Source organism: Rhinoderma darwinii, chromosome 8, assembly GCF_050947455.1.
Source record: "Rhinoderma darwinii isolate aRhiDar2 chromosome 8, aRhiDar2.hap1, whole genome shotgun sequence".
In the NCBI taxonomy this organism is placed as follows: Eukaryota; Metazoa; Chordata; class Amphibia; order Anura; family Rhinodermatidae; genus Rhinoderma; species Rhinoderma darwinii.
Genome location: NC_134694.1, coordinates 16,351,396 through 16,366,119, shown reverse-complemented (window position 1 = coordinate 16,366,119; position 14,724 = coordinate 16,351,396). Strand labels below are relative to the sequence as shown.

The window sequence follows — 14,724 nt, the reverse complement described above, 5'->3', positions numbered from 1 at the left end:
AGACCATTTTGCCTTTAGACATTGATAAATGTCACACACCAGGGACTCTGGCCTTGTCCTTGATACACTTATTCTGCCCCCATTTTGAAAGCCAAAATGTAAAAGCTTCTTCGGGCTCCTTCACATCACGTTTGAGAATCCTGTTCCAACGTCCGTTAAGGCTCCGGCGTTACTCCCTCTGGTTCTGTATGTGCAGGTAGTATGTGACCGCTGCAGCCAATCCGGAAGCTTAGCGGTCATGTGATGTATATCTGGTGGTATTCCAGAAATATGATTCGTCACCACCGAGACACCTTATCGGCTGCAGCAGTCACATGGTACCTGCATGCAATCAACCGCTAGAAGTACCTCAGCGCTGGGTTTCCAGGTGCAAGGATAAGTAAGTATTGCTTTTTTGGATTATTTGTTTCATTTTCAGCGTCTGATAAAAAAAAAAAATGTACATCCCGGATAACCCCCCAGATTTATAGTCCTTTAATGGCGCTTCCGTCACAGTTCAAAGTGTCCGTTTGACAAGTTTCTATCAGGATCCATATTTTCAACAGGACACAAACAGAGACTCTTATTGTTTTGGTCCTGTTTGAGAAGCGGGGTCCTGACTGAACTTTATCATGTAAAAATAAACAAACGTTTTAATAGGACGCTAAAATGTCTGTGAACCTCATGTTTTTTTTTTTATAGCTTCCTCATAAAATATTTCATCAGTTTAAGTTTAGCTTCTGCCACTAATGACCCCCTCACCCAAGTGTTTTTTTTTAAATTTAGGCTGTTCACATCTTCTTCTGTTGTCGGTACAGAATAATGCTAAAAATGGAGAGCAGGATCCGTAGTATGATGGACACCAACCGTGCCAAACGGAATCCATTTGAGAAGTTTGAGGAAAAAACGGATATTCCCTGGCGCTGTTAACTGGTAAACCCCTTCTTGAGTAGTGAGGATTTAAAGCAAGCAAATGTAATATCAGATATTGTTTTATTTACTACGCGTTTCGAGGCCGGACCGGCCTCTTCATCAGGTAAAATACAAATGCTATCAATACAAATGCTATTGCATTTGTATATTACCTGATTAAGGCTATGTTCACACGGGGTATTTTGCCGAGTTTTTTGACGCGGAAACCGCGTCGCAAAACTCGGCAAAAGCGGCCCGAGAACGCCTCCCATTCATTTCAATGGGAGGCGTCGGCGTCTTTTTCCCACGAGCAGTAAAACTGCCTCGCGGGAAAAAGAAGCGACATGCCCTATCTTCGGGCGCTACCGCCTCTGACCTCCCATTGACTTCAATGGGAGGCAGGAGAAAGTGTATTTCTCGCTGTTTTATGCCCGCGGCGCTCAATGGCCGCGGGCGAAAAACGGCGCGATAATGGCCGCGAAAATCGGCGTGCAGGGAGAGGAATATCTGCCTCAAAGTTCCAAACAGAATTTTGAGGCAGATATTCCTCCCCCAAAATACTCCGTGTGAACATAGCCTTAGAGGCCGGTCCGGCCTTGAAATGCATAGTAGATAAAACAATATCTGATATTACATTTGCTTGTTTTAAATCCTCACTACTCAAGAAGGGTTTTACCAGTTAGCAGCGCCAGGGAAAATCAGTTTTTTCCCTCAAACTTCGCAAATTACCATTTACCATTGGACCCTTTGGATTCGGATCGGAACCCAGGCTGCAGCAATATTTGAAAACACGCTTTCAAGGATGTTGTGCTCCCAGCACAACCAACCAGGTCAGCAGAACTGACCGGTATCTGTGGCTTGTTTACTAGATCATTTGATGCACTGTGTGCGCTTTGTGTTTTTTCTCCTCTACGGTTTACCAACAGAATCCATTGACTTTAATGGTTTTTGTCATGTCTGTCAGTTTGCCTGACAAAATAAGGCTTCGTTCACAACTGCGCCAGGGTCCCGTTCCATCGGAGCTTTCCGTCGGAACGGGACCCTGACTGACACAAACGGAAACCATAGGTTTCCATCACAATTGATTTCAATGGTGACGGATCCGGTGCCAAATTTCCGTTGTCTCTGTTGTGCAAGGGTTCCGTCGTTTTTGACGGAATTAATAGCGTAGTCGATGTGAACAGACCCTAAGTTGTACGAACAGAGATTTGCATAAAAAGTATTCAGTTGTTATGCAACACTTTTGCTGCCAATAAAAGAATAAAGTTAGAAATGTACAAAATAGTAATGCGTACAATTTCTTTCTTCTCCCTGTAAAAATTGTCTGTCTTACCTTTTTTTTCTGCTGCTTTAGGTCGTAGACAAATTATTTTAACATCTCTATTGGTTTTATCGGGAACCCTTGCTGGAATATTCCTGAGGGGGTTACATAGTGTGATAGAACCCTGAACCTGCAAACATTGAAACGGCAATAAAAACCAGCTACAGATTACTAATGTAATTCCAACTTATTGATGTAGGTATGCAAATGCTATTATTGTAATAGGGTCAGGGTGGTGACCTGGTGCTTTATAATCCATCCCATAAAATATCTAGGACAGATGTGGATTAAAGAGTTCTTTGGTTTCAGGTAGGAGATGATGTTTGTATGGAGGCTCTATATAGACGTGCACCTGGATGATAAGGGGTTAATGCTTGTCCCCTTGCTGTTGATTTATTAAGAATCCTATGCTGCTTGTAGATTTTCTGGAGTGCCAAGGAGTGAGTCACCGGCTCTAGCGTTTATTTATATCGTGCTGAGCATACCGCTGCCATTTCTTGAATTTCTGCCAGGGATGCACACGGAGCTCGGAGGCTTGTGGTGATCAGTTGCAATATAGTTCTGTAAACTCCGTCCCATTTGTGGATCCTTAGGAATGTCTTGATGTCTGAGCAAAGTAGTAGAGATACATATTTGTATACATATCCATAATTTCTGAATTTATAATTAATTCACAATTGTGTCTACCAGTATTGTAGATTAGGTCGGAATGTATGCGGCAGTAGCTCTGTTTCCGACTGCTAGGAAAAAAAATATTGTATCACATGCATACAGTGGTAGCAACCATTTTTTTTTATGGGGGGGGGGGGGATCCAGGTTTCTCAAAATTATAACCAGATCACTTACTGTGAACCTGTGATGTTAGCACTCGCCTCATTGAAGACCTCATCTCCTACAGCGGCAGCCTTCAGATATTCTGATACGATGGATAGCCAAATTACACCCGCCATTTCATGCTTAGACGTTTTCTGGATATTCCTTGTATTTATAGGGGTTCGACAGTCATTAAATGTCGTGTCCACATATACTAATATGTTCTGTGTTACATTTCCCGTTGGGGATCCGATCAGCTTCCATGACCCCTGTGAGCGGGACATAGGGTAGTTGGGATTATGGGGGTAACCTGCAATCCAACCTAAACATTCTGGTTATACCTGTCCCCTCCATTCACGGCTGACCCTATCTCCCAATACCTTCACACACACAATCTATGGTCCTCACAAGACCTCCTTTTCGCTCCTCAGATCATTGTCTCCCAAGATTTCTCCTGTGCGTCCTAAATTCTCTGGAACACGCTACCCCAACACATCAGACTCTTTCAAACTATCCAAACCTTCAAAGGCAACCCAAAAACCCACCTCTTCAGAAAAGCTTACAACCTGCAGTAACCCTGCTGCCACCACATAACCAGCTTCTACCGTCACCTTCTGTCTTCTTCCCCGTTTCGTTGTAGATTGTAAACCCTGACGGGCAAGGTCCTCTCTACTTCTGTACCAATCTGTCCTATAACTTGTTGCTGCTCAATACAATAGGGACATGTAATATCTCTGACCTTTTTTACTGACTGATGTGCCAGTCCAACCTTGCATATTAGAGTACTACAGGGATCCTCCGGTGGAAGCAGGCTCTGACTCAACAATGTGACCGTACAACAGAAGTATCCACATTAGGAGCCAATCACTGGTCACTATCTCATTTTTTTATGAGTTGATTCACAAGTATCCTATGAAAGTGGATGTACACGTGTTCTTTATAGATGAAGGATGGACCCTCAGAATAATTTCCTCTGGTTCACCCCAGGAACCTCAGTCTGAATGTGACATAAGACAATAACCGTGAGTTGCGGGTTTCTACTAAATTGGCATATTGGCTTCCACTGTAAAGGATTTTTATTTTTAAGGGAACGTGTCATGTTGAAAATGTTGTCCGATCTGCGGGCAGCATGCAATAGAGCATGAGTAGATAAGCAGATTCATATATATTACACTTGTATTAAAATATTCAGTGTAACTTCTAATTCATTCATGTAAATCTTTGCTCATTCTGGGCTTAGGAGTCAGTGGGCGGTCCTACACAGTGATTGACAGCCTCCCCTGTACGAGTATGAATGCAGAGATAGTCAATCAATGATTAGGACCGCCCACTGGACTCCGAAGCCTAGAATGAGCAGAGGCTTAAATGAATGAATTACAAGTTATACTCTATATACAGATAGATATAGAGCAGATATAGATCTATAGCAATATAGATATAGATCTACAGCGATATAGATCTATAGCAATTTAGATTTAGACCTATAGCGATAGATATTTATCTATATCTGCTCTATATCAATATATATCAATCTGCTCAGCTCCTTCTGCTCTATAACATGCTGCCCGCATTTTCAACGTGACATGTTCCTTTAAGAAATATGACTAGCATTTTATTGTTCAAGAGCTTGAAAGGTCTGGACCCTAGTATCATTGAGATGATCTGTTCCCCTGTTTATTTCAGGTGTATTCCGCATCGAGCAGATGCCCTCACTGTTGGGGTGCCGCTGTAATTAGCAAACTTCACTGAACATGGTCTTCTTCCGTCCGTTTTACCTGCACCCTGCCTGTTAATAGCAGATGGCCGGGGCACAAGGTGCATGGGCAGATTGTGATGTGTACCTAATGTGAGCATGCTAAATGTACATCTGCCATGTAATTCTGTGCCAGCCTGTCTGCCCTAAAGCTTGGGAGGTTGCCACAGGCCAGAAGCAGAATTCCTTGAGGAAAGTTGCAAGTATATCTCTCGTGTTACATAATGGAGCCATCAATTTCTAATTACTTCATGTTAAACTTTTGGCACACCAAGCCTCTGAGGGAATGTAGAGGGAATTAAATTCCTTTTGCAGTATTTAACAATGAGGTTACAGTGCCATTAAAGTAATGGGGGACATTTAGGAAGACTGGTACATAGATAACAATGTAGAGACGCTACAATAACCATCAGTGCTCTAGTTATGATTTGAGTCGAGTACTCATGTCCCGGGACACGCTTCGTGCAGGAGATCTAGTAGCTCTGAATTAAGGGGCACGGTTTGCCAATCAGGAGACAACTTGTGAAATATGCCCCCCTATTTGTGAGCCCACTGACATTCAGCAGAGCTGAGGGGTCACATGACATACTCCTCTGCTTCTCTAACTTCTTGAAGCTAAAAATTCAGCTATTGCCCGAAGTAGTTTCTCTAATCTGGGCGATACCTACGTGTCTTCTGGCCGTTACAGGTCCCAAGCAGTGGTGTTCATAACCCACCTGGAAGCCTGTATAACGAATTATTATTTCTTCATAGAGGTTCCTGGGTGGCTCATGACCACCACTGGCCCAGACCTTAATGTGCAAATTGCAGAAGATGGCATAAAACTTCTTTGGATGTACCCCAATCATGGAGTACATAGGTGAGATTTTGGGGCTGGGCACCTCCACTTTGGGCAATAGCTATTTTTTTCAGTTTTTGTTTGGAGTATCGCTTTAAACGGGTTATCCATTTTAGGCATATTTTCTTCGTATTGCGTAAATAGAGAGGACCCCCTTCTAAGGCTATGTTCACACGGAGTATTTTGGGGGAGGAATATCTGCCTCAAAGCTCCAAACGGAATTTTGAGGCAGATATTCCTCCCCCAAAATACTCCGTGTGAATAGCAATTATCGCGCCGTTTTTCGCCCGCGGCCATTGAGCGCCGCGGGCATAAAACACGCTTTCTCCTGCCTCCCATTGAAGTCAATGGGAGGTCGGACGCGGAAGCGCCCGAAGATAGGGCATGTCGCTTCTTTTTCCCGCGAGGCAGTTTTACTGCTCGCGGGAAAAAGACGCCGACGCCTCCCATTGAAATCAATGGGAGGCGTTCTCGGGCCGTTTCTGCCGAGTTTTGCGACGCGGTTCCCGCGTCAAAAAACTCGGCAAAAGACCCCGTGTGAACATAGCCTAATGGAGGATTTCTACTCTATTAGCAAGAGTGGAGAATTGCGGAAAAGAGAGGCTCTGGCTTTTCACAAACACGGATTGATTTCAGTGAATCCCGTATGGCGGAAATTATCACATGTTCAGTGGCTCTCAGCTGGTTTCAAGGGAAGGGTTCTGGTCGCCTGATAGTTTGGTTGAACTTTTGTCAAAAGTAGACCGTCCCTTTAAGAATTGAATTGTTTCCAAAGACTCATTTGGAGGAATGTTCTTCTGGTTCCCCAATTACCAAGGTAAAAGGCAAATTAGAGTCTTCATTTGTGCCCTACAGTTCACTTTGGATTGGGTATAATCTAATCTAAAAGGAGCCTAGGTTGGGGAGAAGTTCTCTTTAAAGGGATTGTCCACGATTAGAAAAACATGACTGCTGTCTTTGGAAAACAGTGCCCCACCTATCCCCAGGTTGTGTGGTATTGCAGCTCAGCCCCATTTATTGCAATAGAGCTAAGCTCCAATGCCAGACACAACCCATGGACAGGTGGGGTGCTGTGTTTGAAATCCCAGCATATACTGAGCATAGAGCGCTATTTCATGCCTAGGCATTACACACATTTCACTTGCTTGTCGCTTCCTAAAAGGACTTCATGTCAGAACTATCCACCAATCAGCATAAAAGTGGGTGACTTTCCGATTAAAATTTTTAATTCATACTGTAGATCTTGGCATCGCTCGAAACTGGTTTGTATACCAAACTAGTTCACGCTGCGAAATGTGGGGACTCTGGACCAAGAAATTATCTTGTAATTAAATAATTTCTCCTCCCCGCGAAGCAGAATCTATTTGTGCTGATAATGTGCCGGGCCGTGTCTGCTGGGTTTGGCATGCGTTGTTATGAATGTCCTCTGTCGATGTGTAATTACATTTTCTTCTTTGTTTTTGAGCTTGGCAAAAATATCCGCCTCAAACAAAATAAACTGCTCAATACTTCATTCTTCAAATCTTGTTTTCTGTCCTGGACAACAATTGCAAAGGCAGAAATTGATCTTGATTATTGTGTTGATCATCAGCGGTTTTCAGATTATATGTGACACCTTTCTACCAAAAACCACCTAACTGCAAAGTACCAGCTACCTGGAATCACATTCTATTTCTAAGGGTATGTTCACACGGCCAAATTTCAGACGTATACGAGGCGTATTTTGCCTCGTTTTACGTCTGGAAATACGGCTCCAATACGTCGGCAAACATCTGCCCATTCATTTGAATGGGTTTGCCGACGTACTGTGCAGACGACCTGTTATTTACGCGTCGTCGTTTGACAGCTGTCAAACGACGACGCGTAAAAATACAGCCTCGTCAAAAGAAGTGCAGGACACTTCTTTGGACGTTTTTGGAGCTGTTTTCTCATAGACTCCAATGAAAACAGCTCCAAAAACGGACGTAAAAAACGCCGCGAAAAATGCGAGTTGGTCAAAAAACGTCTGAAAAGCAGGGTCTGTTTTCCCTTGAAAACAGCTCTGGATTTTCAGACGTTTTTGTTGACTACGTGTGAACATACCCTAATAGGGAGCTTTCCGAGAGCAGCTTGGTGGCTCAGTGGTTTGCACTGTGGCCTTGCAGCATTGGGGTCCTGGGTTCAAATACGATCAATTGGATTCCTATGAAATTAAAATTTGACGCATGTCTTTGAAGGAAATTTAGATTGTGAGCCTCATTGGGGACAGTGAGGGATGGCAATCTCTCAAGTTTACAGATCAAGTAATTTTAGCAAAAAAAATAAATGTTAAGTAGAGCTAAATAAGTGTATAAAAAGACAAAAACAAATATTTTGAAGCGGACTCTTCTAATTATTTTAGTTCTGTTCTATTCGTAATGGTTTAGGATGTCCATAGAAGAGAAGAGGTCCCACCACCACCACTCATGGTTATGAGACAACTGACCTCAGATCAGTCCTGTTTCTATGTATAAAAGAAAAGATTTTGTACTGTCTGTATATTCTCCCATCTCTGATTTTAAAGGAATCTGAAATTTAGTTTATCATGTTACTCAGGGAGATGTCAGTGTTTGTGGAACAGGATCTCACTTTTCTTAATACATGCAACTTCTTCTGTGGACATGCTGTGCTTGGAAGGTCCCCTTAGGAAAGTGAAGTAAAAGTATTCTACTTGGATGGATCAGGCTTGTGTATTGACTCTGCTCAGTAGGATCAAATAGTTACTTGACTTTAGCATGGTCGTGTAGAGAAAATGAACAATATACGGTACATATTGTTGGCTGGAAATGATCATGCACTGTCTTCTTAAGAGTAAAAAACAAGGGACGTAATAAACCAGACTAGTCAGAGCAATCCGAGTTACATGTATCTTTCTGGAAGGTCATGGTGGGCTGGTGGTTGATAGTAGAAAAATCTCTAAAAAAATAGTAGTAGCTGTAATGGTGGCCTTATTGGTTGTCAACCAGCTATCCCAGATAAAGTTGAAAGAGAATAACAACATTTCTAAGATTTGGCTATTTTTACTGGTGGTATTTTGATTTTTTTCTCATCGGCAGCCACGTCAAGCAGAGGAGAGACTGGCTATGATGTTCTTCAAAGCTTTTTTTTTTTTTAAAGAATATCCTCCCGCCATTAAAGGGAGTCTGTCACCAGAACTTTGTTTTGAACTAGCAGTATGCTGATATAGTTATCATACTGTATAGTCATCAGCGTATAGTATAGTATAGTATAGTATAGTCATCCGCGCGTGCGCAGTAGTGCAGATAACAACGGCGGACATATTGTTTATACTGCGCATGTGCCGACTTTGATGTAGGACTTCGCGCGCATTCGGTGCACTATGGGGGCGAGGTGTGAACTCGCCAAGTACGCTGCCTGGCCCATGTCAATCACATCCAGCTGGGAGGGATGGGGTGGGTTGAACAGGTCAATGACGCGCTAGCGGTTTGGTGAAACGGACACGCCCTCGTTGCACTGAAATGCTAATTTGCATAAATGTAAAAAGAGTGGTTTTAATGCAAAGCAGGCACCCTGGGGAACAAGGAAAACATTTAAAATCAGGTTATCATGAACTATATTCGCATACTGCTAGTTCAAAACGAAGTTCTGGTGACCGACTCCCTTTAAACTGATCAGATCGCGTGATCAGCTGTAATCTTCGGGGGAACCTGGCAGCATATTACCTTACAGCACCACCACAGGAGAAATGAAGTATTACATTGTGCTCATTGAAATCAATGGTTTTCCAATGTAACACACAGACATGTCGAGTCCTCCATAGAGAGTCTCTTTTTGTAGCCGCTCTAGTAGATGAGGAGCCCGAATGGGTCAACGTTTTAGAGAACCTTCCTAATATTCTCTTATGTCTGGATTGTTAGTTGTAGAACTTTTCCATAAGCCTTACTTTTATATGATTCAATTTAGTGTCCCTTTAAGTTAACACTTTGTATACATGTGCCTGGCCTCTTTTACCCTGATGGCTTGTGTTGCATTGTTTGGGGTTTCTGGTGTGTGTGTGGCCCAGCTGAGATACATCCTTCCTTCCTTCTCCCTGCCTGCTGGTATCCTGCGATGCGGCCCCCCTCCTCCTATACTGAGTGGTGTAGTTATGAATATTTATGGCTGTTATCATTCTGCGTGAGTAGGAGTTTCTTGCCTGTCCTGACGCCCACACCTCTTCTCTGGGCACAGAGCTCTGTATGAATACATCTCAGACCGTGCTTTACTCTAGTGTGTCAGATTTTTCTCCTACACTTCCATCTCCATTCATGGTGGGCATCCAGGGTCCTGGTAGATGACCACATCTCTTATCACATGTTTCATATTTTCCATAAAGCAAGGTCATGTCTAAAATTTAGATAGACAGCAGAGGTGGGTTCTATGGCAATATTCCCCAGAGGAATTGGCAGGCAATAAGACTAGGGACGAGGGTGGCATGAGTAAACAAGAGTTTCATTGCTACTGTCAACATCCTACGTCAGTAAAGCTGGCTGTTCACTCATGATGAAAATAGCGGGAAGCCTGAGCAGTGTGCACCGCGTCTTGTAACCTCTGGCATCCAATCGGATTCTCAGTTCTGATTGGGTTGGTATTGCATCGCGGTAACAACCAATATGGCTACCACTACAAACTCCCATGGGGGTTGCCAACCTGCTTTCCATAAAAGCCTGAGAGTTGCCTAGTTTTACAGTGACCTACGTCTTCACCCCGTGTCACTAGGCAGGTTTATCATTTTACCTTTATAGGAGCTATAATGGCCGTTATTAGTGGTTGTCCTTTTTAGAAAGTCCCATAGGAAGAAAATTACAAAATAGAGTTTTTAATTTACCAAATAGGTTGAATGAGGGAAGTAATATTTACAGTTTTTTGTTCTTTTTTTAATAGTATTTCTTTTTAGTGGAGATGACCTGTGCATCTACTGAGGTTTTCGTCAAATTACTTTTCCATTAGATATGACATAAGTCAGATTGATGAGAGGGGTATGACTGATTGGTCCCCCATATTTGTATCTATCAAAGACTATAATGGAGAGTGACTGTATATGTGCAACCACTTCTCTACTGGGAGCAGGCACTGAACACCTCTGTTCTCCGGATCAGTGGGGGTCTCAACAATTAAGACCCCCCCCCCCCCACGCAAGGATCTAATCTTTGTGGCATATGCAGTGGACATGTTACAAGAGTTAGTGGTTAGAAAACACATTTAAATATTACCTGTCAGCTCTCCTGACATGTATGTTCTAGTATTCCTCATAATATTACCATTCTGGAGCATCTTTTCCTTAAAACTCTGTCTTGTGCCGTTCCTCTGTTCCTCATAGAAATGTATAAATGAATTGATAACTGGGGGTTGGGGGGAGTTGTCCCTACACTCACTGACACTGTCCAATCAGTGCTGATAGTGTCAGTGTATTGGGATAGGCCCCTTTTACAAGGGGGTTTGTTAACACCCAGTTGACCATTTATTCATACATTTCCTGGAGGGATAATAGAGGAATGGCACAGTGCAGCACGCTTAAAAAATATGCTCCAGCTTACAAGTATGTACTAAAACAGACCTGTCAGGAGAGCTATTTTTTATTTGTAATAATCATTGATCCCTACTGTATCAGCATCACCTACTCCTACGATGTCTCAAATAAAAAAATGAAAGTGGCCAGAACAGATTAAATCCCCACGCGCGCGTGCACCTTCTGGCTTGCTAAATGTTTGTTTTTCTACTGGCATTCTTCTTGTTTTTTGTTACTTTCCTGATCACATGAGCATTTGGGATCCAATGACTATGGGCACATTCATTTGGTTCGGTTTATGGGTTTTGGCACGTTTTCTTGAATTTGCTATAATCCAGTTATTGCTTTTTCTTTGTAGACAAAAACACTTAGTCCAGTTGAATATACAACAGAGTAAAGCGTAATCTCCTTTTCTGGAACTGCATGCGCATAATATAGCTAATATTTCATACCTGTACAAAATATCCTTATTTCTTTTTTTTTTTTTTTTTTGTAGATTCTAAATACTGTATGTTACAGGGAGTATTACTTTAAATTGACTTGGTGACCACTGATTTTATATTTGGATACATAAGCAAAATTGGTCTGCTACACAAGAGACTGACTCTCCATGCTACACAGACTTGTTTTGGGTCCCTCCCACCAAAACAGCTGGACGTTTTGACGATTGGGAAGCTGGAAGCTAATAATGCAACTTTGAGGGTATGTGCACACGATAGCAGGCTTTTACGTCTGAAAAGACAGACTGGTTTCAGGAGAAAACAGCTGCCTCGTTTCAGACGTAAATGCTCCTCGCATTTTGCGAGGCTTCTCTGACGGCCGTAAATTTTGAGCTGCTCTTCATTGAGTTCAATGAAGAACGGCTCAAATTACGTCTGAAAGAAGTGTCCTGCACTTCTTTTGACGAGGCTGTATTTTTACGCGTCATCGTTTGACAGCTGTCAAACGACGACGCGTAAATGACAGGTTGTCTGCACAATACGTCGGCAAACCCATTCAAATGAATGGGCAGATGTTTGCCGACGTATTGTAGCCCTATTTTCAGACGTAAAACGAGGCCTAATACGCCTTGTTTACGTCTGAAAATAGGTTGTGTGAACCCAGCCTGAAAGGAACAAGAATGTTTTTTTGCCATCTGTGTACTTAGAGGAAATATTATGCCGCCAATGGAAATAGTTTTTAAATACTTTTAATTACAAATGATTAGATATAGGATTATGATATGTGATACATACATAAGCATGTACATAAATACCTATATTTTCTATGAAACTATTCGGAGTGAACATAATTCTCTATTTCTTATTTTTTTGTTGTTTGGTTTCTTATAAATTGCTCTGATGGAACTCTTGTCAAAGGTTTGGCTAGAATCTGAAAAATGTTTTGGTTGGAGCTATAGTGCTAGTGCTCAAACCTGAATCCGTCAGTTCAGCGGATTTGACTGCTCCGGTGACGGCGTGTCCTGCGTGTGACACAGGAGCCACCTGTTATCGATCACATCTTAGTTCTAAACTTAGAAGGGATCGATAACCGGTGGCTCCTGCATGTATCAGACACGCAGGACGCACTGTCACTGAAGCCTTCAGACTCGCTGACCTGACGGATTCAGGTTTGAGCGCAAGATACAGCTTCTTTTGTATCCTGGATACATAAGAAGCTATATCTCAAATTAAAAAAATATTTTAATAAAAATCAATTACAAAGGTTTACGCAGTCTTTAAGAATTCATGAATGGACTATAGACTTTAATACAACGTTTTTTTTTTACCAAATCAAGACCATGGACAGCATAGAGGCAAGCCATGGGGCTATTATGCAACCCCGGCAGATGATGGTTGGTGAGAATCTCCTCAAGGCTACCTCTATTAGTGGCATTACAATTGTAGCGGATGGGAGGCAGACCATTACCAGGCTGCCCATTTGATATTTGCCCAGTCTCTTATGTATACTCCTGATAATGACCTCCAAAGGGTGGTCTCATGAAGACAACCCCTTCTCTAGAAAACACTACATACTGTGGCATTCATCTGATCGGCGTACGTCTGGCTTCTGGAACGGCCGTCAGTCACCTGCTATCACGTCAGCCTCATGGACGCTCTTAATGGATCTCCATTTGGGATCATGAAGGGAGAGGACCCCTTCTATAATGTTCATATACCCTAATATGGCATATATACCTTTTTAAGGGGAATGGCACTGGTAAACTCCTAGTCCTTTTTTTGAGCATGAATGTCACAAAAAAAATACTCCAATGCATATAATCTTGCACATATTAACCTTTTTTGTAATCCTTTTGTGTGTTACAGGTCGGATGGAGAGAACTCCAGGACGGTGAGGTGAGTTTGCATTCACTATAATTCACGTTATTCCTTCTCTGCTTGGGCATCTATGCTGGCAGTGTTGTGACATTATAGAGATGGCCTCCACATTAGGTTAAATTCACCATACAACTCTTCACAAACATAAACTCTGGCTTTTGGTAGATTCTTTTTTACAGATGCAGATAGACATGCAAAGTTATAGGGGGTCCTGCCCATGTAGGGGCTCCTGCTGTTGTTGGGTATGGATCCTAGCATTGTGCGGCCGTTTAGCATGCCCCTTGGGTTTAGATATAGTTTACTTTTTATATTTGTACTCGTGTGCCGTTGAAATGAACGCTGGGAAGTGTTGCCATTTTGGGTCCTGTGCTCTTGCTAGAGTTTACACCGCGTTCCCGATGCAATACCGTTATACTGCGTAGATTACAATCTTTTGTTAGCACATTATCTCACTGTTAAATTGGTCTTTTCACTAGACCATAACATCGCAGAGTGTGCTCGATTTAGACAAGACTTGTTAGTTTTTCTGCTATTTCCAGGCATTGCTCGGCGCCTTTTATACTACAAGAAAAAAAAATTACAGACGCATGTCCAAAAATGGAACTATGATTTAAACCAAATCTGTATTCCTGATTCCTTGTTATCGAATCCAGTTATTTCTTAAGAGAAAATGCACACAGGGAAGACAAAGGATTTCCAATGTCTACCTTCAACAACATGTTTTTAGGTTCAACTTTCTGTGCTGAATAATTTCTTAATATACCTTTATAGAAGTCGGAGTTCTGTTTTTTCTGGTACAGAGCACCAAATCCCCTGTGTAGATCTAGTGTAGAAGGACATCAAACTGCATGAGCGTCGCGCTACAAAAAAAGGTTTGAGATTTGATGTCTTAAAGTCAGACAACTTTTTTGTCGCTATTTGTGTGCGAGTTGCACACGACTGACTCGGGATTCATATTTTCATGACCTGTATAAAAACCTGTCGCACGTGATTTACATTGTGGTCTATAAAAAGCCACGTCGCGAGTGACCTGCGACCAAAATCTTGCAAGTTTTGATTTTTTGCGTTCGGTCACATGTCGCAACGCGACCACATAGGCAATCAATAGCTGCAATGTTGGATGCGACATGGCGATTTTCTTGTTGCGTGACAAATGTCGCCGTGTAGACCTAGCCTACATGATACAATTCTACCTGCCTACATCTGCCACTAGGGGGAGCTTACCGCATACGTTTTTTTTTTATCATTGAATTTTACTGTACC

General features: G+C 42.3%; 1 protein-coding gene across 9 annotated transcripts in view; it reads left to right on the top strand.

Moving 5' to 3' along the window:
- The window catches only part of IQSEC2 (IQ motif and Sec7 domain ArfGEF 2), a 216,165-nt gene that overhangs the window by 103,888 nt on the left and 97,553 nt on the right, over window positions 1-14,724 (top strand). For all 9 annotated transcript variants that reach the window (XM_075835305.1, XM_075835304.1, XM_075835306.1 and 6 more), the window contains one exon: window positions 13,450-13,479. In XM_075835305.1, the coding sequence (XP_075691420.1) occupies window positions 13,450-13,479 (30 nt within the window). The remainder of the gene's footprint in view (window positions 1-13,449; window positions 13,480-14,724) is intronic.